This window comes from Pagrus major, chromosome 9, assembly GCF_040436345.1.
Source record: "Pagrus major chromosome 9, Pma_NU_1.0".
In the NCBI taxonomy this organism is placed as follows: Eukaryota; Metazoa; Chordata; class Actinopteri; order Spariformes; family Sparidae; genus Pagrus; species Pagrus major.
This window is the reverse complement of record NC_133223.1, coordinates 8,699,768-8,726,502: the sequence shown is the minus strand read 5'-3', so window position 1 is coordinate 8,726,502 and position 26,735 is coordinate 8,699,768. Positions and strand designations below refer to the sequence as shown.

The following is a 26,735-nucleotide window of genomic DNA, read 5'->3' as shown; positions in this document are numbered from 1 at the left end:
AGGTCTATGCTCTCGCACACTCACACTCACACACACACACGCATGCATGCACACACACACACACACACACACACACACACACACACACACACACTCACATTGCCTTTAGGGAGATGCATACACTGACCAAAACATATGGGAAATCAATAAACCCTCTCCAGCAACATTTAACCCCTCAGGGTGATATTAGATGAGTAGAATATATTTTGTTCTGTATTGTCTCCATGTTTGCTCTTCTTGTCATTTTGTTCATGTCTCTGCTCTTTGTCCTCCACCCCCCTTAAAAGCATTGTCTTGCAGTTGTAAAGGGGTCAGTCTGCTTCCAGCTAAACCTTCTTGCAGACATGCTGTCCTCCATCACTGTAATACATTTATCACCTCAATCATTTTCCATTTTATACAAAATCACTATAATAAACTAGGAAATACATTGAGAGAGGAAACTTCGGGGCGTTAAGGAGATTGATCTTATAACGGATCAGTCTGTAAATTGTTCAGAAAATGTCACTAAAAAAACCCTCTTGTAATAATAATCAGTTTCTCTAATCATCAATCTCTAATAATCAGTTACTCTGATATCGATATTGCAACAATATCTTAAGGATAATATCTGTATTTTCACAAAATACTAACACGATGAGATTTCTGATAAATAATCATCAATAATGTGGATTTAATGACTAAGTGGGTAAAGACAAGTATTAGAACAAGTACAACAGTCAGGTAACTTCAGCAAATGGCATGATTTGAATGTAATGCAGCCTCTGTGTTATGATTATGTCACATCACACTATAAAGATATCCAAAATCTAAGACAGTATATAGTCCCATATCACGATAACAATATATGTCGTATATATTGCCTAGCCTAAAGTTGGACGAAGCCAGCAATGTTATGTATTCCATTAATGGAGCATCTTCCTTAAAACATTATTGGGGAGGCCACAACCAAAATTTCAACTTTTTTTTAAATGGGATTGGTAAGAGGTGTGCATGGTGAGAAATGAATCAGTGACTTTCATCGATCAGTGAAACACCATGAAAGCCTCTGAGGAGAGACTGACTCATGGGTGCGCTCTGATCTGCCTTCAAGTGCGGCCACTCTGAACTCCTACAAACACTTTGCCTTCAAAAGAGTCCAAAAGTCTGTTTGTTTCAAGCACACCCTGCTCTTCCTTCACATGTTGAGCTCTAAATGTGTTGAAAAGCAATGTGAACATTATCAAAGTAACAAAGCAATACCTAACTTTTAAAATGCTTTAGAATATTTCTGCAATTGTCAGACCTTTTATCTGTTCTTGACTGTCCATGGCCACGCTTACTGGTACACGAGGAAGGACAAAAAAAATATGACTAATTATCTACACGTCATATCTTGATTTGGTTCCTTATAACAAACTTCACCGAGGCCACAGTCCTAACCGTCCCTCATGACCTTGATGAAGACCTAAGGCCAATCCACGTTGGTCTAACTTTTCCTGTCTTGCTATAAACCAAGTAATAAAATACTTTTAACACTCTCACTTCAGACCTTAGGAGAAATGGAAAATTTGATAATTACAAATACTCTATTTGTGTTCAGAATCCTAGTGTCTCTATGAAAGCACAGAGTGCCGTTCAGCCCAATAATGAATCTGTATCAGTTTCAAAGGTGCTGCTCTGCCCTTTGACCTCTCTGTGGAGAACTGCTGTTGACTAAATGAAGAACTGAAATAAAGAGGGAAAACATTTGTGTTGTGCTGAGTTGTGCAGTACTTTCCAAATTAAGGACACGTATTTACGCCTGCATTAAATGGTGAGGTAAGTTCAAAAGAAGCAATTCATATGACTCTGAATCCAACTAAAACACAAGTTAAACCTTTGACTTCTGGATTTTCTGAAGGTGAAAGAAGGTGACAGTCAGCTCTCTTGTTTCCCAACAAAGCTGGCCGATTTGCAAAAAGAGATTTTTTAAATGAATAACTCTAGGGCATGATTTAGGATACATGATATAACAGAGACATCTGTGTTTGCAAATGAAGCCTTCAAATACAGAAATATAGAAAAAAATATCCCTCTCCTGGCCCCCTCTCTGGTGTAGCCCTGTGTACCAACACATATTATTAACAATACATGAACAGATAAGATTGTTCTGTGGCATTTCCTTCTCTTAGCTTGATGAAATCACCTCCTGTTTGTCCACCATTCCCTTTCTGGTCGGCCTGCTGACACAGAGCCCCTTTTGTACAGACCCCCTTTGAACACCATGAAAGATGAGTACCAGGGGACACCCACGTTATGTTAGGGCTGCATGCACACACAAAAACACCATTAAATCACAGCCTTAAGGAGGGTCACGGTCCAGACCAAACTCACTTTTTAATGGCCTGCCTCAGGCTAACTAGCTTATAGCCTGTCTCGCCTTTCAGGGAGACAACAGACTGGTTCTAAGTGGCTCAACAGAACACAGACTCTTTGTTGCTCTTGTGTGTGGTTCGCTCACCTCACCTGCAAAATTGTCTATGTGTTTTTCTGCTCTTTATTTTGTTCTTTTGTTGCTCGACGTTAGCTTCGAGCTAATGGACCCAGCTAGCTTACTTGTTCAATGATTAGCCTAGAAAGCGAGCCTCCTGGGGCCACTCAGTTTGAGCTTTTAATCCAATGTGACATTTAAGTGTTTTCATGGCAAAAACAACCGGAGAAATGCACCGACGAGGCAGTGAAAGGGCTGACGTGTTTACCATCCAACAGCTCGTCTTAATGTCAAAGTATAGCCTAATGTAACCGGAGTGGGAGTTCCCCTCGAGGGCGGCTTGGGTGTCGTTTTTCTGGACTGGATATGAACAAAGTGCCTGTCACTCAGTCCTCTCCCAAATCCTCTTTTATCCCTTTGTGTGCCTTTATTCTTCCCTACGGTGTGTCTGGATCATCAGAGCTTCACTCCATCGTTCAAACTTTCTCTTTCTCTGCTTACTTTTGTAGATTACCCATCCACCTGTGTATCCACCTGGCTCTATCTCTTATCTCCCATCACATCCTTCACCAGCTGTTCCTCTCTCATTCAATTCACTGATTTTTTGCATTGATGTTTCTCATTATTGCATGTTTCGTGCAATCTCTCTCTCTCTCTCTTCCTATGAGCTGTTTCATCTCATCTCATCCCCTCTCCTCTCATCTTCCTCTCTCCATTTCTGTCACATTCTATCTCTCGTTCTCTCACTCTCTCTCTATTCAGCTCCCATCCTCTCGTTACTTTTCCAATCACATGTCCCTGGTCTCTTTCCAGGAATTGGGCCTGGCCTAATTCCCCATTACTGAGATTGATGTACCGGGGGCTCGGTGCAATCGCTATAGCTGGCTGTAGATAAGTGTGTAAGCTGCCAGCACGTACAGGACTGTAAACATCCTGCAACTACAAGCTCCCTGTCCAAGCTGTAGTTTTCACTGACCTCTATCAGTCTATTTTTAGTTGATGTGACTATCAGAATTTGGTGTAGGCTTACAGTCAGGCATTGCTTAGGAGTTGCTTAAAGGGTCACTCCACCAATTTTCCACATGAAAGTGTGTTTACAGGTGTTGGCTCCAGATGAAGCTGCATGTCATCTGATAAACTGCCTCCAGTGATGTCACTCAGTCGCCAAGTTGCAATGAGGGTGATGTAATCACCTGTTGTTGTTTTTTTTCACTTTTTCAGAATAATGTGTGGGGGAAAAAAAGGTAATCTCTCCTGTTCTGATGTATTGGTTTTGATTATTTGTTTTTAAACTTTCCATAATGAGTCCAACAGTGTTACAGGAGTGCAATGTCAGACCAGTGAACTGTTTTTTAAAACCTGTCGCCTACATTACCCACAATGCATTTTAGCCACTGAGGGACATCACTAGGGGCAGTTTATCAGATAACATGCAGCTTCCTCTGGAGCCACAAAAGGCTTCATGCTAAATGTGTTCACATATGCAGTAGTAGTGTACAGTTCAATACTGTAAACACACTTTAATGTGGAAAATTGTTGGAGTTACCCTTTAAAAATAAAATTGAGGTTGTTCAAATGGTGCTGTAACTTTTTCTATCTACTGAAACAGATAATAAAATAATAGTATAAATAATCCTTGTATCTGTGTGGAGAAGCAGCGCGTAGCACCAACAGGGAAGCAGAGCATCCGAGCTATCACTTTAAGTGGAGGAAAGCACCGTCAATGTGCATTATGTAATTTCTGCAACTAAGGGCCTGTCAATCAAAAAGATGAAGGAAAAAAAAGGTATTTTGATGATGTTGTAAAGCAGCATGGTATGATGGGAGTTGTTGTCTTGTTAAACTACCACCACTGCTGATGAAAATCTACCTGATGTTACTCAGGCAGAAATGTTCACAGATGAGATAATGTTTTAAAGTTTTATTCATGTTACGTTTAGTCATGTTTGCCTGCTTCCTTTCTCACTCTCTCACGTGTCATCTGGTGTTTACCTGGAATTTATAGTAACAGGCGACCAAATGAACCCAATAACATTACAGATTTCTCTGGGTTTGGGATAGTGTAAATATACAACTCGACAGTATATACAACAAAGGTCTAGTTTGTTTTACATTTTAATGCAGAAATGTTTCATATTGTTTTTTTAGATAGTTGAATGGAATGCAACATTTTTTCCTGTAATCACTTGTTTTCAATTTAGTCAGACCTTGTTGAACTGATAACCTCTATAATGATAAAATAACATAAGAATTGAAAATTTTAAAACATCAATACAACTTTTGACCTCGAATCATTGATGTAATCATATCGCAGGACAATGCAAGGTTCCATTCTGAGGCTCAATCACTGAGAAGATTCCTGGAGTTTATGTTCGTGCCTCCAAGGTTAAAACACAGTAAAGGTAATATAATAAATGGCTTCACGGCCCTCAAACTATAATCCCGTTATTTAAGCTGCAGTGCAAACTCAGCCTGTATGTGTTTGTGTCAGGGCAACATGAAAGCTCCCACTGTCCTTCAGTCCAAAAATAGAGCACAGAAAGCCCTCTTTGTGTTGGCTCCTTTCAATAGACAGGACAGTTCCACAAAGTGACTGACTATGTGAGTGCGTGTTTTCCCAAAACTCTGTGCACTCCTGTAACACATTACCTCTGGCTGGGAGAGCTGATGACAGGCTCTGGGCTCACTTAAAAAAACAGATCTAGCCGGTGTGGTTGGCTGGAATAAAGAACAATGGCTCATTTCTGTTGGTTTCTTACATATGTCTTATCAGATCCTGAAAGCCATCCTGCACTTACAGTCAACCTCTCTTCTGAGCCAGAAACATTAACCTCCTGAGTACTATTCAAGAGGTCAAAACAGAAAGCATTGTTTGAGTTTGAGCTAATCAGTAAAGAGCCAGTTCATGTTGTTAGCCTCTGTTTTTACAGCAGGATCTCCGTCTTTGATGTTATAAAGAACCAAATTGACTATCTGTGACTCAAAACTGGTGGTTGTGTGTGAGCAACTCTGAGATCAGCGTGATGGCTGATGCAGTCAGACTCTGGTTGCTCCTCATCACTTCGGTCAAGTCCCTCTATGTCCCTCAGCAGTTCAGTGCTTGGCCATCACTCTTGATCCAGAGCTGACCTCACATTGTGTAGGGATTTGCATCTTCATTAAAACAAGGCGTGTCTTTAACTAATGCGCTCATCTTGAGTTGAAGTCAGGTGTCTGTGACTAACGGTCAAAGGAGCAGCTGTAGATACTCTTCCTCCCTGCATTTAGAATCGCTGACAACAAAGCTCACATTTTTTGGGTCGTACACTGTCGTTACATTTCCTATAAATTCCTCACAATAAATTCTAACTATATCAGGAAAATGTTGAGCTTTAATTAGCAGTAACTTAGACAGGGAAGACAGGGAGTCAACACGGGCTGGCCATCACTGGCTGCAGTGATGTCTCGTTGCTGGTTGGGCGCACTTTGACTTTTCTCCAGAGAAGGTCCATCTCGGGCACAGCTCAGCACAACTCGGCATGGTTTAAGTGATAATGGAAACGCAAATCGGCTTGGCATGGTTTGACCCGGCGCACCCAAAAGTGCCAGTGGAAAAGCTCCATAAATTCCTTGTCTGCAGCTTCTGTTTTTGTGATTTTATGTAACATTAAGGTCACACAAGGCTGTGGCTAGTGGTCCTGACTAACACCAACTTTATTCAGAAACAACATTATTGCATTTGCTACTGAGTTCATGTCAAAGGAAATTTATTTGAAGACCACTTTTACTTTATGTAAGTCCTTTGTCAACCATGTAGATGCCGTGACAATGGGATCTATTAGCTACAAGAAGTCACAGACTACAGCTTTAAGAAATTATAATCACAAAAATCTTAACTCACACAGAAGCTGCAGTGAATGGAGGCTGGAGAAAGCAAGCTCACAAGCAAAAATGCTCTAACACAGGGAATTCATACACGAGTATTAACTATAAATTTATGCCAACTATTCCCTGGAATTCTGCTGCCCTGAAAATCTGATACTGAGGAATGCAGCAGATTCGTGGGAAAAACCTTGTGGGATTAAAGAATAGATAGAGTGCCGGCAGCAACTCTGTTCATGAGAGGTGCTCAGGGGTGGTGGTGCTGTAAATCAGCCATTAATCTCTATATATGTTTGGTACTGACCGGTTTGGGCATCTTTCTCCTCTCTCCGCCCGTCCCCTTTTGCTGAGAAAACAGAAAGAAGTCGTCCTCCGTCTTCCTGCCTCTCTACGGGGCACCAGCTCCTGCAACACAGCAACAACAGAAACATGAGCACCGATGTCAACATAAACATCACAGCGTATCCTTCGAGATGTCATGCAGTGTACATTGCTGTATCTGTATCTATTTCATTTCATTTGCCTCTCTCTACATCTGTTCATTGACACTTATTTTCACTGTTGAGAGAGATAATAACAGGAGACAATCAAAAGCAGGATTCAAAGGTCAGAGTAAAAACAGAGAGAGAGTTAGATTACGAGCAAAACAGACAGGAGACAAAAAAGAAAAGAAAAATAAATTGGAGACTACACAGCTATTTCATTTCACAAGTATCATCTGTCATTGCCTTTGTAGACTCACGAATCAAAGAGGTTTTCCACTCATTGACATGCTTTAGTCTTTAAAATGCCAGAGAAGAGTTGTAAGTCAAAATATAATCAGTTTATGGTGATATCAAACAGAATAAAGCAGAAGATACTTGCATGTGAAAACCTTGATCTGGCAAATTGGCTTTTGTTTGACAGATTATTACTGAAACCATTAATTGATCCTCTCTGATATGCTCTTTGACGGTTGCTTCCACACTTGGAAAAGTTTGCTCTCTTCCAAGCAAATTGTTATTCAGAGTCAACCAAAGAAACACATGCAGTCTTATCAGCTGCTTTGGCTACAGCTCAGTCCAACTGAAGTTAGAATGGCAGAAGTGTATCAGGACTTTTACCAGCATAACACACAACATGTTTGGTGGTAATATGGGAAAGACAAAGGAGAAACAGAGAGTAGAAAAGAAAGGAGCAAACTGATAAGACAGAGAAGTGGGCAAGTAGCTGAGAGCAAGATAATACAACTTCACAGAGACACAGGTATCATAGAGAGTAGAAAGTGTCTACTTCTCTCTTTTGCTTTAATACTTCCCCCTGACCCCCTGTAAGGTTACACTTTACCTGCTGTACTGTTAGTTGTTTGAAGTGATGGGTATCTGGACAGTGTGGGTTTAACTAGAAGTGCACGTCAGCTAAATGAATAGACTCTAAAATAGAGAGCGCAGTTGGTAGGTGTCCCTTAGGTGCCAGATCTTTGTGATATGCAGGGCCAGGAATAGACCTTTCTCAAGTGTCAGCGCAGGGAATTAAACCAGGCTCAATCACAAGCTCAGTCTGAGGGCAGGAACACACTGAAAACTGGTGTTACTGCACGACTGTGAATCTAAACTGCTCAGACTTGTGTGCTGAGTATTAGGAAGGTTTTGCTGTGCACAATATGACCAGCTAAGAATTTTTACATTACTTCAATATATTTCCATGACCAACATGTTAAGCATACTTTTTGAGGTGCTGTCTAGATCATTTGTAAACTGTCACACAGAAATCTTTCGTGTGGTTTGTGGTGATTCTGTCATGTTAGATCAAAAAACAAAAAAACAGTTTTTCAAAGTGGCTTGTCTCAGTGAACACTGCCCTCAAATAGCTATGTTTTCTGGGGGAGTTGACCAACTTGCTCACTAAGTAACTTGCACAAGGAGACCGATAAATGCTATTAAGAGACCTGGACTTATGTGAATTAAAAAAATATAAGTATGAGGATTTTGGGCACGACAATCAAAGTAAGTCTGTAAGAACTGGCCACCTGTTGAATTCATATTCAAAACAAATGTGGGGCAGCACATCACCATAACTGGCAACATACAACTAGTACATACAAGTAACTGCTACTAACTGTGGCTGCTGTTGGCTGGTCAGCTCAGTCAAGTGTTTACACCGCTGGCACGGACGCTTTGCACCACCGGGAGGAGGAGGTTTTCAGGCCCAGGACAGGGAGACTCAGTGGGGAATGCTGGAATGGGTACCAGAACCAAAGCTGTGCCTGTGGGCAACATAAATGTGCTCTGTGAAAACTGCTGGTCCGTGACTGAGGCTGGTTCAGGAGAGTGAGATCAGGCATCAGTCAGCCTGAGCTGAACTATGGGACTGCGCCTCTCGAAGTACAAATTGGTATAATGAGACAGGGCAGGTCAAGGCTAGCTGATTAGCATGCTAACTTCACATTCTGTTGATGATTGTAGTTAAAGTGGCACGGACAACTTTTCTTGCTTTTTTAAAAATGGTATTATTACAGGACAGAATGTGAGTTTATCCAATCATTTAGTCTATAATAAAAATGGATCGCCTGTTAACCTTCCTTGTCCCGGATGACCACATGCCCAGCGGCAGACAAAAATGTATAATGATAACATGGTTTATAGGGAAACAATGTAAACGCTGAGGGTTTAATTATTCTATATCAATTCCATTGTGCAATAAACATTTACTGATACGCTGAAGCTAAAAACAGTTGACAGAAGCATGAATCAGTCTTTTCAATGATAACAATAAAATTATTAGACTATATACTGTGACATCTATTTGGTCAATCACAAACTGCTGCAAACTTAACCAGAGCTGTGTAGCTCATACGACTCCATGTAGGTCGCAGCTTTCTTAACTGTCCTTAAAGTTTCCATTTCCATCAGAGTCGTGTTCCAGATGGAGGGAGAGGATTTATACATATTTGAAACGTATTGAATATTCTTGAGGCAAACTGCAAATTTTATAATCACATCAGAGAGCATTATGAATATACTTTGAAAAAGTGGCCTATTTTAGCCCTAATTCTCTCTCTCACATAAGTTGGTAGAAAATTCACTTTGATGTGTCACATAACTGAGGAGCATTTCCCCCAAATCAATGCACAGACCCTCTGTCATCCCGTCAGTATCCTTCTGCGGCCAAATCCTCAAGGTACATGAAGCCTGGAATATGTCAAAGTCAACAGTGGCAATCAGACCAACCCAATTCCCATTCCCAAGTCACAAACGCAGCTCAACTAAGGCAGTCATCGTTATTGTCATTTGACTGCCCTCTATGACTCTATACTCCACAGTTACAACACAAGCTGAAAGCCAGCCGGATAATGTTGCAGTAATTATTCTAAAGTGGGAAGCAAAACTAATGTTTCCACTATTATCACTGAATATTATGATATGTTACCAAACACTTGACAGTGTTGGGAACACATTTCACTGACATTATCAGTATGTGTATGTAGCTGCCAGTAATATTCATATTACTGCTGTCAGCAATACTCAAGAAAACAGCTCAAACCAGCACAGACACACCAAACCATCAATGAACTAGTAGTGACAAAGGCTAACAGTTGTGTTGCTTCGTGTTGCCTGTGTATCGGCAAAAAGCTGCACACTCCATAGACTGTAGCCTACAGCTAACGGAAATGCTTCTCCATACCACCACGTAGCTGTAGTCTGTATTTGTCATTCATAAAACAAAACCGGAAGGCTCTGAACTGCAGATATCCAAACTGTTGTTACAATAATGCAGCATTTATTGACACCAACCTCACTAATATAGCCACAACTAATCAAGAATATGTCAGAAAAAAGTTGCAAATGGCAAAATGTAAGGAGAAACTGCACTATATGGGCATTACTAGTCATTTCATTGATACAACAGCAACAGGCTCCAGGGGCTTTCCCTTTCTCTTCTAATGCATTGATTCACTGAACTGCCTATCACAGTGATTTTCTCTCATTGACGGGTTTATCAGCTGATTCTACATGCTCAATCAGCCAAAAAGCAGATGGCAAGAGCCGACTGGTAGCAACGATGAGGGACACACCACCACAACTATGGCCACTGGTGCTGAATGACGGCCCAAACATTGGCTGACGGCCGACCATCAGGGCCCACAATATCTGTCACAATAAGTGCTGATGCTGTTTTTTGTATATTGTTAAGCCTCTTTTTGCAGGTCAGTGGATTGGATCAGCATTATTTATAATCCACGCATAGGTGCAACTAATTAACTGCTGAGTCCAGTGGTTCCTTCCATGACTGCAGCCTGGAAAGATAAAAGCAGCACACACATCCACAATGTGTTGTTGGCACCTAATTTAATATCGGCCACACACTAAACCTTTATCAGACCCTGAGTCCCTGAGCTAAATGCCTAAAATCTAAAGCAGGTAGGCTTAATGAAACTACACAATATGCAGTCTGTGGTGAGTTTATCAGCTGACTCTCCCTGTGCAATTTCCCTCCACCTCTATATCTCCTTTTCTTCTGCTACATCTTTATATTAAACCTCATCAATGGTGAGAGATGGTGAGGGAGAGAGTAGAATGGAGCACTGGGAGGGACACATAAGAATGCAAAGCTTGCCTTGACCTATATACCTGCAGTCAGGAAGATAGGTAAAGACACCGAATACTAAAATAACTAAGAGACTTAAAGCTGTCTCACTTCTTTTCTTAGAAAGCTGGAATATAGAAAGTTAGGGATGATGGCTCCTGCTTTGAAAGACAAGAGTATGCACGGCTTTATTGATCCATACCACAAGTTTCATAATATTCAGAGTTCTACTTGATATAGCTATCAGCTATACAACCTGTATGTAGTCTAAATAAAATGCCTTTCCCCTCTCTTCTGTGTTCATCCTTCAGGTCGAACAGCCATCTCATCGATAACATCTGCTTTATTGTCCATTCGGCAAGGTGAAAGTGATTTCCATCTACAAATTGTAATAGATTTAAATGCTCCAGGCTTTATGGAAACACATGACCCCCAGGCCTACACACACACACACACATACACACACAACTACACACACCGACACCTCACAGGGTGACCTTTAGTGTGAGCTGTAGCTGAGAGCATCCGGGGCTTTCCAAGAGAACACAGGTCTGCCCTGTTTAGCAGCGCATTACCTCGTAAATCTGGATGTATACGCCTTTAGGTTCTGTTCGTGTGCGTGTGTTTGTGTGTCCCTTCATTCAGTGAAACCAGAGGGTCGCTCCCAAGCGGATACAGCTTCCAGGTCACCATTCATGCAGAAAGGAACTCTGCTCTCAGTGCACATTAAACTCTTTCATCCCTCTCTGTCTTGTTTTGTCCGAATCGTTCTCAACACACTGTTGAGTTTTACACACACTTTTATAGAGTGTCCTGTGACACTGCTTTACAGAGTCCTGCTCCTCCTCCTCTGCATTCCTCCCCCCTTTAACAACACTGCTAATGAGGTTGTGTTGGATATCATTCAGAAGTGATGGATAGGGCAGCAAAAGCAACATTTGTCAAAATAAAAAAAGCTGTTTTGTCTCTGATTAAAATGTAAAATAAAAGGAAAATAATCTGTTACTGGAGTTGGAGATACGAGCATTAATTGATTGTCGGGATTATAATCACAACTCGGGACGTCATGAATGCTGCATTCTTAAGGGCCATCCACAAAGAACGATAACTATAACTAAATACAAATTGTTTTAACTCAAGTGGATGGTGGAGTCCACACTATAACTGTAACAACAACGACAGTGGTAAACGATATCATTGGTGTCACTTTCAGAGCGATTTCATTAACGATAGAAACACAGCCAGCCAATCAGAATTTACTGTTTTCATCATTGAGCTGTTCAATTTTGTCTCTAACAACCAGTTCACTTCTTTCTCTGCATGTGATCTTTAATTTGGAATGATTTTGCTTTGCTTGCTTTTTAATTTATGGATTTTTGATCCTTGCACAAATAAATATTTTGCTTTGTTTCTTGTAATCTAGTGAAAGCTTAGTGGCTGCTGAACATTGTTTTGGTTGATGGCTTGAGGTTTGGTTTCTAAGGTGCTTGCGGTTTTGTGTGTGTGTGTGTGTGTGTGTGTGCGCGCGCGCATGTGTGTGTGTGTGTGTGTGTTCTTGACAGTTTGTCCAAATTTCTACACAAACAACAATGAAGACAACAATGAAGCTGACCATTTTAAAATCGGGCCGTCAATAGAGGAATGTTTCACTACTTGTGTTAAGTCTGTCATTACACATGTGTTAGCAGAGGCTACAAAATGTCCTGCTGTCCTGAAACATAACACACACACACACGCACACACACACACACACACACACACACACACACACACACTTCCAACAGCTGTTAAAACAGCAGGAAACTTGACCAACTGCTTTGCTTGACAACAAGGTTTTACTTGTACAACAGTGGAGCCAACTGACTCCTGGTGGAGTGTGAGGAGGAGAGTGTTTGTCTAACAGCACAAATGGCTGGTTCAGGATGTGACCTCTACACCCACAAACATAAACACACCGCAAAATAATGCTGCCACTTTAAATGACATTTAAAGCAACTTTGGTGCCACTGAAAAGACTGAACGTTATAATTTGTACCAAATGTACCGTGTGCTGACAGCTTTCTTAATATCACTTCTCACCTGGTGAAACATGCTGACTGGACTAGTTATAAGAAAAGAGAAACAAGAGGGAAATAAGAGAATTAAGAAACATCAGTCTGAATCTTGACAGTTAAGCAGCTAAACATTAAGGCATAGTTCAGGGGGTTGCAACAGTGTGAGATGAACACGGTACAATAACCATCTTAGATGATATCGTGGTTTTATGGTAGCATAGCATACGGCATTACACAATTATCATCATCCGTTTCAATGGCGGGAATAAACATATACTTCATTACAATTTCACAAAATAGTGTCTCCAGACAGATATGAAACTTGATGTAAACATTAACTTCACCAAAACTGACAAAGAAATGTCAAGAGTGGACAGAGGACATCTAAAAGCTTGGGACAAATGATGTTGAAAATGTGATGAAGTTGAAGAAATGTCTAAATCCGGGATGGCATAAAGCGATGAAAGAAGAAACCACAGACTACCTGGAGAAACCACAAAGATGGCTACTATGGGACAGTTCTTTCCCTTCCATCTTTGTTCAATAACCAACAACATCAACAGGATTCAGTAGTATTATTATCAGTCATCTGATCAACATTTACTGTAGTAAATATTCAGTGGACTGACAGACGGTGACAAAAAACAGCCAACATGTTTCAACAGCTGTTGAAATGAATGGAAATCTGAGATGAATGGCATCATCGTTCCTGTCTGCTCCTGCACGGAGCTGACACTCATCCAGGCTGACGTAAAATGATTCAAAGGTTGATGTTTGCCCAAGGACACAGGAATTCTGTTGGACTGAACACTACCTGTTGTGCAAGTTAAACATGAGACCATCAGACTACTCTGCATATTCCTGTGTCCTTGCCCATACTCTGTCAGAATGTTTCACATCAAAGGTGACTTAACCTGCTGCATAATGTCACGTTTCAGAACAGCAGAGCAGGACTGACAGAGATGCAAATACAGAAAAAGAAAGTGGAAGAAATCAAACAGAAGACAACTATGACAAAAGTGAGATGCTAAAAGCGAGAGACGGAAAGAGAAACTAGATAGTGTCTGTCAGTGAAGCTGGCTGTGATGTGGGTTGTGAAACTAAAGCGTTTGCTCCCTGTCACCAACTGAAACCAACCAAGTACCACAACTGCACTGTATCTTTAGAGATAGCTCACAATTATTTTTATTATGAATTCATCTGCAAATTATTTTCTTGATTAACAAACCGGTTGGTTGGTATGTAAAATGTCTGAATAATGTCTGTCATAATTTCAAACGGTCCAAAGTGACACAGTTTACTGGCATAGATGACAGCAAAAAACATAAAGTCCTTACATTTGAATTGGTTGTTTTATCAAATAAATCTTTTGATTGTGTTTTTTTTTTCTTTTATCAGTGTTTTGTCCAAGTTTGTGGAAGACTTATGGCTGATCAATGTTTGCACAAAGGCTCTATGCAGAGTCTATGGCTTAATCTACGCAAGTGGCCTCACTGTTGTGAGCATTTATTAATGTGTGCTGGCGTGCTAACAGTGGTGAGCAGATTTTCAGCTGTACTTTCCCCAGTAAACACACGACCCCTTCAGCTCACAGCTGTGTCTCTGGGCAGGGCTGAGTGGACAGACCGAGTGTCAGCAGGGAAGGCTGCCCCTCCATACACACTGAGCTTGGACGCAGGACTTGGTTTCGGCAAGACAGCATTTGCCACTGGGCTGCTCATGGAGGGGCAGACACCCGGCCTGGCCACTCTTGCAGCGAAGAGTTGATCCAAAGAGCAGCAGCCGGCTGGTCAGGTTGGTTGGTGTGTTTACTGGGGAAACTAGAGCTCACAATCCCCAGTATCAGCACCGCCGCTAAGCACCGGAGGAGAAGTCGAAAATAAGACACTACCAAGCGGATCAATCAGAGTTGTTGCATTTCTGGGAAGGTGTACGTCATGCTATGGCATAGACTACGGTGCAGGGTATGCATCTGTTTCAATGCAGATGCATAAATCAAGCTTAAGGTGGACGAGGGATTTGGGAGGGCTTTTTCATTTTCCATTCCATTCATTTTGGACCAATGTTATTGCCATATCTGTGTACAAAAAGTTACAAAAGCAGATAATAAATAAGCAATTCCCGAAAATCTTAATGATGAAACTATCTAAATAAATCCACTGAGAACTAACGACAACCATTAGATCTCAGAAAAGTCATTTAATTAGTTTGGATCTTCTCCACATTGACTTTACATTCATTCAGCTGAGGCGCTGCCCAGAACAGTTCGGCTGCTGTGCCTAAACCTCGTAATGGTACAGAAAAAAGGGTTTATTGTTAATGAATTTTAAATCATTTTCTTTTGACACTCTGAGTTGTATTTGAGTTGGTTACAATACAATTTGCCTTAAACAAAGCTTAACAATCAAGTGCATCAGGCATCAGTGTTTGGATACCATTTTAATAATATGATCTCAACCATCTGATCTGAACTACCTGCGTGCTGAAAGTCTTGCTTAAACTTTAGATTTTAATATCCACTGCAATGCAGAGCGACTTCCTGGTTCAACTTTGACCTACTGTGCTTATTACTGATGCATGCATGCACTTTTACAATACAGTGAATGACTATAACGGGTATTTCTGGTACATTCACTTTTGTTCTATCTATTCTTTTAGTTTGGGTTTAATAGACTGGGCATGTAGCCATGGCAACAAAAGAAACATAGGGAAATAAGAGCCAATATTCAACAGTTGTAAACTCAGGAAAATAGAAATAGCAAATGACAAAAACTGACAATGCCAAAAGAAAGGTAGATACACATTTCCTCTAACAAGCTCCAGGACCTAAATCTAAACTTAAGGAGCTGACCAGACACCACAACTCACTCAGACAGTCTCACAGTGGCAGCTTGCGTGCGAAGAGATGGTCAAGATTCAGCCAACTTCACATGCTGAATCTGATTCGTCTGCTCACTGTTTGTGTGCACAATGGTATAAATGTGTTTGTGCACACAGTAAACCAAAACCTAGTCAGTTCTCGCCGCAGGTCAGACTACCCGTGCTCTCATCTCCAGGGGAGAATCCATCTATCTCCACAGACAGTTACACTCTTCACAGAAATAAGAGTTTATTTCCAAAATGGAAAGTTCATACATAATGATGAGCACATAAAGATTCACTCTGGGTCTTTATAGTAGCCAACAGGTACGACTTCAACTGAATTCAAACCTGCACTGAGGCTGTAAAACAGCACAAAACCAACATTAAAGTTCACGTCTGGCTGGGACATGACTACATTCTCCCGCTCTGCTCCGGAGCCATGAGATTATTCAACAGGTTACAAAAAATAGCGCTGCTGGGAGAAATCTAAAACCTGCCGTCACAGGTATCTCATGTCATGATGGAGGAGCCTCTTTCTCAAATGAGTTGTAACTCGGTCCCCGGAGGAGGCGGAGCCGGGCGCAACAGGAGGATTTGACCGACAGGGATAATAGCCAATAAAGTCACTCCCCCTGCCCTAATGAGGCCAATCAGAGAGTCGCTAATTTCCCTGACGCCGACGGAGCATCTGTTTGTGCCAGATGGAGCTGCCAGCATCATGTGTGGGCGCGTTTAATGTATGCGGCTGTATTCAGGACCGCTGTCTACGTAGAAAAGCTCAACCAGCCCGTGTTACACATGGTGCAGCTCTGCGTGGTCTCCAGGACGGAGGGCAAAGCCACTTGTAGTCACCCAAAGTTAACGTAGTAACGAGGAGGGGAGAGTTTACATACTGTTTACAACCCAGCGCCAGTCTCCTTCATGTGCATGTGTGTTTCATAGCATACGAACAAGTGTCGGACCGGTTACGCACACGATAAACGCCAGTTTGTTGTTGTTTGGCTCAAAGTTGAAGCAGTGTGCGAGACAGACGCAAAGAATAGCGGAGCTCTGTATCGACCACAGGTATTTCAGAGAAGCCGGTGCGTAAATATGAACAGTGAGAGCCATGACAGCTCCACTGTAACAGCGGGCTGATCGTGTTTGCTGCATTGTTGGAGGAGAAAAAAAAGGCGCGTCGTCAGCAGCGGCGGCACGGACCCGCGGCCGAAGTTGCCAACGGCGCAGGAAACATTGTTACCGCCCGGAGCGTCACAAAAGAGCAGCAGAGAGCCTCCGACACGAACCAACACAACACTGACCCGAGGAATTCAAAACAACACAGCCACATAATAACGAGCCGGGAGCTGTGAGCCGCGGACACACGCGTCCATGAAGCGGCTGTCCGCATGTGCACAGTTGGTTTGAACCCTGAATGCAGACACCTTACATGGGAGCTCGTCCCTGAATAGGTCGTCCTGGAAAAAGAGGACAAGCATGTAATTACCCTGACTCCTAATGTAAGCCCTGTTCTGTTGCATAACATCTCAACTGACACACGGCACCTCAGCGCAAAGTGACACCGGTTCACTCACCCCGTCCTCCCGTCCTGAAACGTGCAAGAAGCCGGTTAGAGGAGGAGGTGAAGAGGGGGGGAAACGAGCCACCACTCCGCCTTCAACCTGCCTGTCAGATAGGTGCGTGTTATAAAAAGAAGTTAGAAGCGCTGCGGCTCGTTAACGGGCCTGCGTAAAAACAGCGCTCAGCAGCAGCTCGGGGAAGAGAAAATAAATCCCCCCCTCGTTTGAACGGCTTAAAGGAAGCCAGGCAGAGATGAAGGCGATCAAACTCACCTCTATAGGCTGCGCTGAGGATGTGTCCAACTGTCCCCCCCTCCAGCTGGCAGCCCTACTTTATATATCCACAGCGGGTAAAAATAGAGCTTCACCTCCCCGTCCTCCTCTTGCGCTGTTTACCGGACACGGTGCGCACCGACAGGCTGCAGTGCTGGAGACTCCTCCGCCAGGCAGCAGGCTCCCACGAGCGGTGAAGAGGTACAGACAGTCAATATGGCTGACGAACTTACCGTACCGAGGCGTGGTGAGCTGAGTCCTGCAGATTCACCCCCTCCCTCCCCCTCTCACCCCGTGACTGACGCTGTGCGGAGCAGCCTGCTGCGGGGGGCACCCCGGGGTCCCAAACTCTAACAGAGCCAAAAGGGGGGCGTCTACACCCCCGAGGTCCTTCTGGTAAATGTGTCAGGTCAGTGCCAACTCCACACTGACTAACAGCTTGTAATGCGCCAGTAATGGTTTATAAAGTGGTTCAGTAAGTGTACAATCGATCCTGAAGGCTTCACTTAAGTTATTAACCCAGCTCTCTCCAGATACAATTTTATCTTAACAGTGAAGTTTCTCACTGAAGTAGTTCTGCCTCAGGTTGCTGAGGTTCCACTCTGAAGTTATCCTCTCATCTTCACTGAAAATACCTGTCTGCCTTAGAGCTACAACAATGTATTGATTAATTGAGTAGTCATCAACTATCAGTCTCAACTATTTTCATGCATGGGTCATTGGTTTTAGTCATTTTTGAAGAAAAAAAATGTCAATATTTTCTGTTTCTGTGTCAGTGAACTGGATATATTTGGGTTGTGAACAAACAAGACATTTGAGAATGTCATGCTGGGCTTTGGAAAACACTGATCACTGACACTCATCGATCAGTTGAGAAAGTAATTGACAGTTTAACCAACAGTGAAAATAAGTGTTCAAAATCCAAAACGTTTTTTTAAAAATCAGCTTCAATATTAAAGCATTGTGAAACAAAAGTTGTGAAACTGTTACTATGAAGAAGGAAACAGAAGTGGAGTTGCAACTTTCTACGCAACCCGAGCAAAAGCCTGAATTATGGGAAGCACAAAGTTTCTGGTAGTGTTTACACACTTTCCATGGGTGTGTTATGATGCTGTTTAGCACCATATAACACCACCGCTACATTATATCATCAGATGTATTGAACACATATCTAAGAGATGATAAGAGGCTCATGGTCAGCATTGCAATTTAAAGTTATGTGGGAAAATCAATCTGACAGGACTCAGCAAACAAACAGAGGTGGAGATTACGATGATGTGAATGTGACAGCTCCACATATTTCTTCCTTATTGTGACAGATGGTTTTAGATACATTTAACTTTAATACATCAAGATGCCAATAATAGAGGTAAAGAGTAAACTGTGCTTTAAGCTAAATGTAATTGGAAATCAGTGTAGACCTCTGTGAACATTCGTATTTGGTCCTTTAAGGAAAAAAATACCTAAAGGAATATACTTTAATGTCCTTCACACAATGGTGTAAACACTACAATGACTAAATCCAAAAGTGTATCCTGATAATTACTCTTATGTTTTCTTTTTATTCAACTTTTTTTGGTGTAATAAATCTTACACTTGAGTGTGATATTGAGCAGACCACACGCTGCATGCCTCCTAATGCTGTGACAGGAAAACAACAAGAAGTGACACAGATGTGTCAAAGCCATGTCATCCATTCATTTTTAGGCTTTCAGTCCCACATGTCAAACAGAGAATTTGCTCCAGAGCTGTGTAGAAATCATAATCCTCCTGACGTTTGACTGTAATAATAATCATTATCACTGAGAGTGGAGGTTCAGTAAACAAGTATATTACCCACATGTGTCTCTGGGGTTTTCTCTCCACCTCACCATGCCGTGCTGCTCATCTCCATCTCCTGAAAAAGCTCTCCCTTCATCACCGCCTGTAAATGAAAGCTTTTTGAGAATAGCTGTGTTGTGAAACTGAGCCCATGTGGTTGTGAGGAGGAGAGATGTGTCATCTTTGAGCTGTGAGTCACTGGCATGCAGCTTGCCCAAACCTGAAGTCATAATGAGAGAAACACACCAGGAAACCACCATCAGTGGTGTACAGTACTGTGTGCTGCGTATGCTCCATTAGCTTGAGCCTCACTGACTTTGGAGCCAATGCTGATGTCATTTTGAGTCATTTTTAATACATCACTGCCAAGAAGCTGATAACTATACCAGAATTTTAAACTCGATCCGTTACTAGTATAAAAAAAAAACAAAAAAACAATACATGATACCTCTAAATACCACGGCAAAATTGGTAATAATGTTAATATCTGTGCAGCCTCAGGTTGAACATCTGATTGCAGATCTGTGTTTTATAGCTTTGGTACTTTTGATACCACCAAATGCAGATATGGTATAGTTTATGTGGTAACAAATAGTATCAAAGTATCAATATTTTCCAGAACCTTAACTGCCAATATATACAGTAAGTGATAAACCATATTCCTTCCCATATACAAGTAAGGCTCTACAGCCATTATTGATTATCTAATAAGGAAAAAGAAGACATATTTTTATTTGTGTCACAAAAGTACATTTACTATTTTCTCACTCTGTCACTTGTTTCTGCTCTATGTATGTTCAGTGAGAGGGGAGGATCACAGCGTTACATACATGTTTACTTCAACATACAAGATTTAAACACATCAAATTGTTATGATGTCATGAGTTCTGTTTGTAGTTAGCAGCTACATTACATCTGACAAACTGTTACACACCGGGGATTTGTATTGACCACAGTGGTGTTTCACTCAGAAACTGTGGTCGGCGCCAAACCGCACAAAATGACAATTTCTACATAATGTTGCTTTAAGGTTACAAGGGTTTTTTTTAACACAAGGGTTTAAAAATGAAAGTATGTTTGAGTCCCTCATAAAGAAATAAATACTTACATTTAGAACAAGGTACAGTCACAATATGTAGTTATATAGTACGGAGCCCAGGACGTAAATTCATCATTTACTCCTTTCTCACTTTACTCATACAGTATTTGTGATGATCCATTTTTAGGACATGTCTCATATTTCCAGATCAGAAGTTGTTTATGTCTGGTTCTGAATACAGACTACAGCAGTCAACAGTAGCGTAGTGTGTGTGCTGTACTGCTCTGCTTCATAGGATGCCAGCCGCTTCATCACCAGCAGAAAGAGAAAGAAGTCAGTTAAAAATGGAGGCCAGATTATGACGGCAGATCTCTTGGGAGGCTGATTCATCTGTTTGGATCTCTGGCCTATTTTAATGTCACTGACATAAATGTGAAACATTGTGAGGAGAATGAACAATGTTGCATGGTAAAATATGTGAAACAGATAGACGATTAGATAACTGGACGCAGTTATTCCTATACCGTTACTCTAAAACACGCCACATTATGCAGCAGGTTAAAGCACTGACAGTGTTATCATGTTGTGACAGAGAGGACACAGCCAAGGACACGCACTGTGTCGCAGGTTCAACCTGGAAACAGCTGTCGCCGAGCTAAACACTGAACATGTCTTCATCTGCTCAGCGTAGAGCTGTCTGTGGGAAAAAATGTCAGCGCAATGCCTCACACATTTACATATTCTTCACATTCTTCCCACATTGGGTTCCTCTTCTCCTTTGCACATCTTCAAGGCCTCGTCCTCTCACGTTCACTCTCCAGTGTGTTTTCACTCAGAGTTTTAGGAAGTAATGTAGTACATTAAATGGGATTACAGTAATCTCATGGATGTTTTCCAAAAACACAGCTCGTAGCGTAATTCTGTTCTACTAACACAGGTGAACTGAGGTCTTTATAGTCTTTTAAGACTTTTGCGAATTGAATTTAAAGTGTCTTTATGTTTTCAATGAAAAAAAACTGTGTAACAGGCTGCCCATAAGTATCTGACATGCAACTAAACTCCTTCATAAACATGTAAAGAAGTTTGTTGGTACAATGTTTAATTTCATCAAATTTTACAGAGCTGATTTTTATTTTATTCAGATTTACTCTGTTTGCAACTTTGCTAATGTTTGTTTATTTCATTTTTTTCTTTTTAAATTGTATATATAGCACCATTGTATTATATGTATAATGCGCTAAAGAAATGATTATATATAATAACTATGTGCTTTATTGAATGATTGTAGTGTGCCTGTTTTTAAGAGCCTGGGAAATGTTCAGGTTTCATGGGTGCTGACTGCTTCACAGGTTGTTCCAACACGTTTTTGTTATGCAACACTGACACCATGTGGCCACTTATGGACATGACAACAGTTTGTTCATCTCCAGGGCAACAGGAGATACAAGGCACTGCAGTAAAAACCTGGCAAAAATGAGTTTCTGGTTCACAGCAGAGCATCACATACCTTTCTCTTACATGTTCCAGCCCATCAGTCATCTACTGTATGTGAATAACTGTAAATACTTACACACAAGACTATTCCAAAAATCATTTAGAGGTACAGAAGGTTAAAATATATATGATATATTTTTTTACTTGAATCTTGTGTGTCAACAGGACCAAAATATTAGTACCCAGCAGCCGCGTCTGTTAACATGCTGGTACAACCCTGAAGTTATTTACCTTTCATTATACAGTACAGTTTATAGGCCTAGCAATCAGCCTCTCCTTTATATACATTTAGTAGAACAGTACTTTTGGTGTCCCTTTCAGGAATCACTCTTGAGAAATGTTCCTGTTTATTGTCACACAGTGAAGTGAAATATCCGCTCTTGGTTTGAAGGACTTACATGTTGCTCAGGCTCATAACTCCACGCCACAAATCAAAGTTCTTCAAATGGGAGCTTTTTGGTGCGGATCTCTCTCTGGTTTCAAACTTTGCCTGGTATTTTGTGATCTTGCACTGTCACATGAGGTATAGGGTTGTGAATGTATTTTGTGTTGTCCTTCTGTAGTAACTCTAATTGTGTGTAAATTAATGCTGAATGCTGTACTTCTTTATGAATGTATTGCTTGAATTATTTCACAGTGTTCAATCTGACACATCCGCCTCCAACACTCACATCTGGAGTTGACACAACAGAGCTCTGTAGATCTGCTCCTGACTGTGGCTGCATCTATGTGCGTGCATGAAATCAGATCTTTGAGCTGTCCTGTTGCATTAGTAAATCTAGAGAAAAGGTTACATCACATTGACCCTTCTAACAGTGGTTCAGGCTAATCTTCCCATGTGATGATTATTGTTGCCAGTCTGCAGGTGTTCATCTTCCTGGAGGAAATATCAGGGCGAGACCTGCAGGCAGTCATCCACCTGCCGCCCCTCAGACAAAGAGCAAAGAGCAAAGTTAGCATCCTGATCAAACTCTATTTGACTCCCACTGAGACTGAAATTACTATTTTTAAACACATTTTGTGAACAAAGCAGCATCGTGAAAACATAAAGGTCCCACCAGACAACCAAAGGAAGAGCAGATACACCAGCCTCACTCACTCAGATGTGATCACACAGACAGCAGGACGGCACTTTGGTTCATATCAGTGCATAAGATACAAGTAATGTCTGTTTAAAAGGAAGGAGTTCAATGTGTCACTGTTTACTGGTGAGCACTTGGTGCAATTTAGAGTTACTCAATAGAAAACAGTGCTAAAGCGTTATTCGTTTATTAATCAATCAGTGGATTGGCAAAAATTTTGTTGATCAATCATTATTTTGGTCGAGCAGAAATGTTCAAATATTTCACTCCAGCTGTGGACTGTTGATCAAACAATTTGAAGATTTCCAGCCGGGCTCTTGAAGGGCATTTTCACTATCCCCATCTTTTTATAGGCAACAATTAATTGAAAAAGAGTTTGCATACAAAGTGTTTTAACTATTTTATCTTGATTCATTTTATCTGCCCACCCAGTTTTATTTACTCATGTCTTCTGTATTCATGATGAGTTTTATAAGTTGGTTGTTGGTGGTCACCACAGGCTAAGCTGTTGACATTGTTTGGTTGGTTTTGGTTGTTTTCATGTTTCATGGTTAGACGAAGGCTTTCCTTTAACAATGGTCAAATAACCTGAACAGTGAAACCTTTTTTGATTAAACAACATAGTATTTTTTTTTTTCCAGAGGTGAATTTTTAATAATTGGATTTGAGTACATTTTTATGTTCCTCATGAATTCTCGTCTTCTTTCCCAGGAAAATGAGAACTACACAAAAATGCCCAGGAGAACTGAGGCATGTGAGGTCAATGACTTAACAAAATGATGTGAACAGGTGAGCTACATAGGTGAACATTATTGTGACCTTTGGATTCTCAGTGCACCACAGAAAAGGACATGTCAGAGAGAAACTCTGGTTAAAAATCTGATTGGAAGTTTCCTCTTCATCCACAAGGGGGCAGCAGCTCACCACCAGCTGTAACATACACACCTCTGGAGCCCTTTGTCATCTGAAATACTAAACAAACACTTTAACCATGGTTGCACGTGGCATTCCTCATCTATTGATTCCTTCAAGTTTAAAGCAAACAGAGGCTTGTCATGTTTGATAGGAAAATCAATAGAGCGCTCAGTTGCCATTATGTCCTCATTATGAGTTACAGTACAGTACAGTACAGCTCACAATAGGCAGTGTGTTTGCACATGGAGGTGGTTTGATATTGTGTGTTGGTGTGACTGAATGTTCTCTGACCACCATTGAATTGTGTGGCATTTACACAGCAGGTAAAGGTTACAGCAAGCTAAGACACGTATTGATTCAACTTGTTCTAACCTCAGAACACCTTTTAAACATTTTTACTCTTTCTGTTAATTATTTTCAAACATTATATTTGCGGACATCTGTTGTTTTCATATGGTCATTTTTCTCTATTTAGTAACTTTAACTGTACTTGAGCTACATGTCCAACTATTGATTTTTCTTTTCTTTATTTAGCTCTGCTGAAGCAACCAAACAACACGTTTAGATTCAGACGACTGATACAGTCCTTCACATTGCAAAGTGCTAATCCACAAGATCCATAGATCACCTAGGAGTCCAACAATGCATAGTATGACATTATCTGTTGTTGTAGTTTCTGTTGGTGGCACTCTTGTCTTTGTCATTTCAGCTGCGATAGCTACCACTGCCTGGCACAAAGGAGCTTTGGAGAAATAAAATAATTTCCCATGAAGAGACCAAAACCAGCGATAAATTAATCCTATCAACAAGTACTGTTAGTATGGCCAGAGTCTTGCACTGTGCAACATGTTTCTTCATTACAGTGAATACACACACTGTGGATTATTTTAACTCTTGAAATAGTTTCAAGTAACGCATAATTTACTCTTGTTTGAGTTATGTTTGCTAAATATTACACCTGTTTAAGAAAATTATTTGTTATTACCTCCGCCAAGGAGGTTATATACTCACCGGTGTCCATGCGTTTGTTGCTTGGTTGGATGGTTTATCAGGATTAGACAAAAACTACTTAACATATTTACACTAAATTTAAAGGTGCATTACTTAGTCTTGGTAAAGAAATTTTAAGAGAAACAGAGAAGAGACAAGTTCTCTTTGATTGATTTTCAATGACTGAATAATCTGAATAAACACAATTTCATACTGTTTCACTTTATTTATATTTAATGGACCCTTATTTAGCTTATTCCCCTCTGAGGACAGCTTGTTTATTCAGTCATGGAAAGATATGAGGTAACCTTTTTTTGTGTTTCATGAGTAGTACCTCATAATATTGTAAATATGAACTTCCTGAGATTGAATTTGCTTTCCAAAATTGCATAGTGCACCTTTAATGGAGGGTGGGTCTGGGCCCTAGACCCCATTAACTTTTGGTTTGGACCCAGATCCAGGAATTATTTCTCACTTTCTTTAACACTGCAGCTCCCAGGAGTCCTGCAAATATGTAGCAATGGAAATAAATCAAGTGTTCTGTCACATAATTTTGAACACATCATAAAGTGAATCCACAGTTACTCAGTGTCAATCCTGAAGTTCCTCCAACAGAGACTCATGTGCTGATGGGTTGTTGGGACATTAACACAAACACACAGGAACCAACAGCAGCTCCACCACAATAAATGCTCAATATTTATGAAATAATTGCTGCTGTGGAATCATAAAGATTAATGTTAGAGATCAAGGTGAAGGTGACCACTGCTACAACCTTTAAAATTCAAATCCAGCATTCAAAGACCTTTTTAACATGTATTATTGGAAATACAACTTCTGAGATGTGGAATGTGATGAAGTTGTTTAATTAACTGCCAGCTATAATTACTAATCCATATAGGTGAATATTTGAACAATGATTAATAGTAAAAAATCATTTAGCAAGAAAAAACATCAACACATTTGCTCAAATCTGAGGATTTGCTGTTTATACTGGCCAGTTTTCACAATCTTCTGATATTTTATTGACTACAAAAATAAACAGAATAATTTATAGATAATATAGATAATAAAAGTTGCAGCCATAATCCACATTAAAATGAATATGTGAGGGACTGTAATCAACTTTCTTGCAAGTTTGTCCTGCTCTAACAAATTAAAAATGAATTACTTTTAAACTTGGAAAACTTAAAGTTGAAGTATGAAGTTTGCAAACCTCAGTTTGTTCCCAAAAAAAAAAAAAGAAATCTCCAGATAAAAGTTTTAAAGTCATCACATGAAATCTACTCGTCCCAGTTCTTGCTGCAACACCATTTTTGGAAAGAAAGCTTCACACAGTAATCCTACATTTATGCTTTAGTTTCTCATTCTGAGCAGTTATTCCTCATATCCATCTTACAACCTCATAACTTTAGTTCTAGCGTCTATAATATTTCAGCTGTTGGTGGTTGTGTAGAACTTACTGCTGCCCACCACTTCGCAGAAAACAGGCCAAGAAAATAACCCTGCTTTTCTTAATTTTCCTCAATTAGATATCTTTAGATATACGACTTTAACTCTCATCAGACATCCACTCCTCCATATATCATTTTGACACAGTTCATCTTGTAAATGTCAGCTACATGAGCTTTGTTTGGGTGTCGAGCTCTGGCAACCAACCTTAAACAGACTTTGATAGTCAACACAGAGTTTGGCTTCGTCTGCAGGGTGACGTGATGTTTTCAGCAGTGTAGTGGAGAAACCGGGAGACCAGCCATCACTGCTCCT

At 40.8% G+C, this 26,735-nt stretch overlaps 1 protein-coding gene across 2 annotated transcripts in view; it reads right to left on the bottom strand.

Moving 5' to 3' along the window:
• LOC141002685 (radixin) overlaps nucleotides 1–18,022 on the bottom strand; it is a 44,022-nt gene extending 26,000 nt beyond the window's left edge. Inside the window, exons 1-3 of one of the 2 annotated variants that reach the window (XM_073474063.1) lie at nucleotides 17,628–18,022; nucleotides 17,370–17,460; nucleotides 6,618–6,718 (exon numbers count right to left, since the gene is read on the bottom strand). In XM_073474063.1, the coding sequence (XP_073330164.1) occupies nucleotides 6,618–6,629 (12 nt within the window). In that variant the 5' untranslated portion in view covers nucleotides 6,630–6,718; nucleotides 17,370–17,460; nucleotides 17,628–18,022. The remainder of the gene's footprint in view (nucleotides 1–6,617; nucleotides 6,719–17,369; nucleotides 17,461–17,627) is intronic. The other variant, XM_073474064.1, reaches the window with a different exon arrangement.
• Between the last annotated feature and the right edge of the window lie 8,713 nt (nucleotides 18,023–26,735).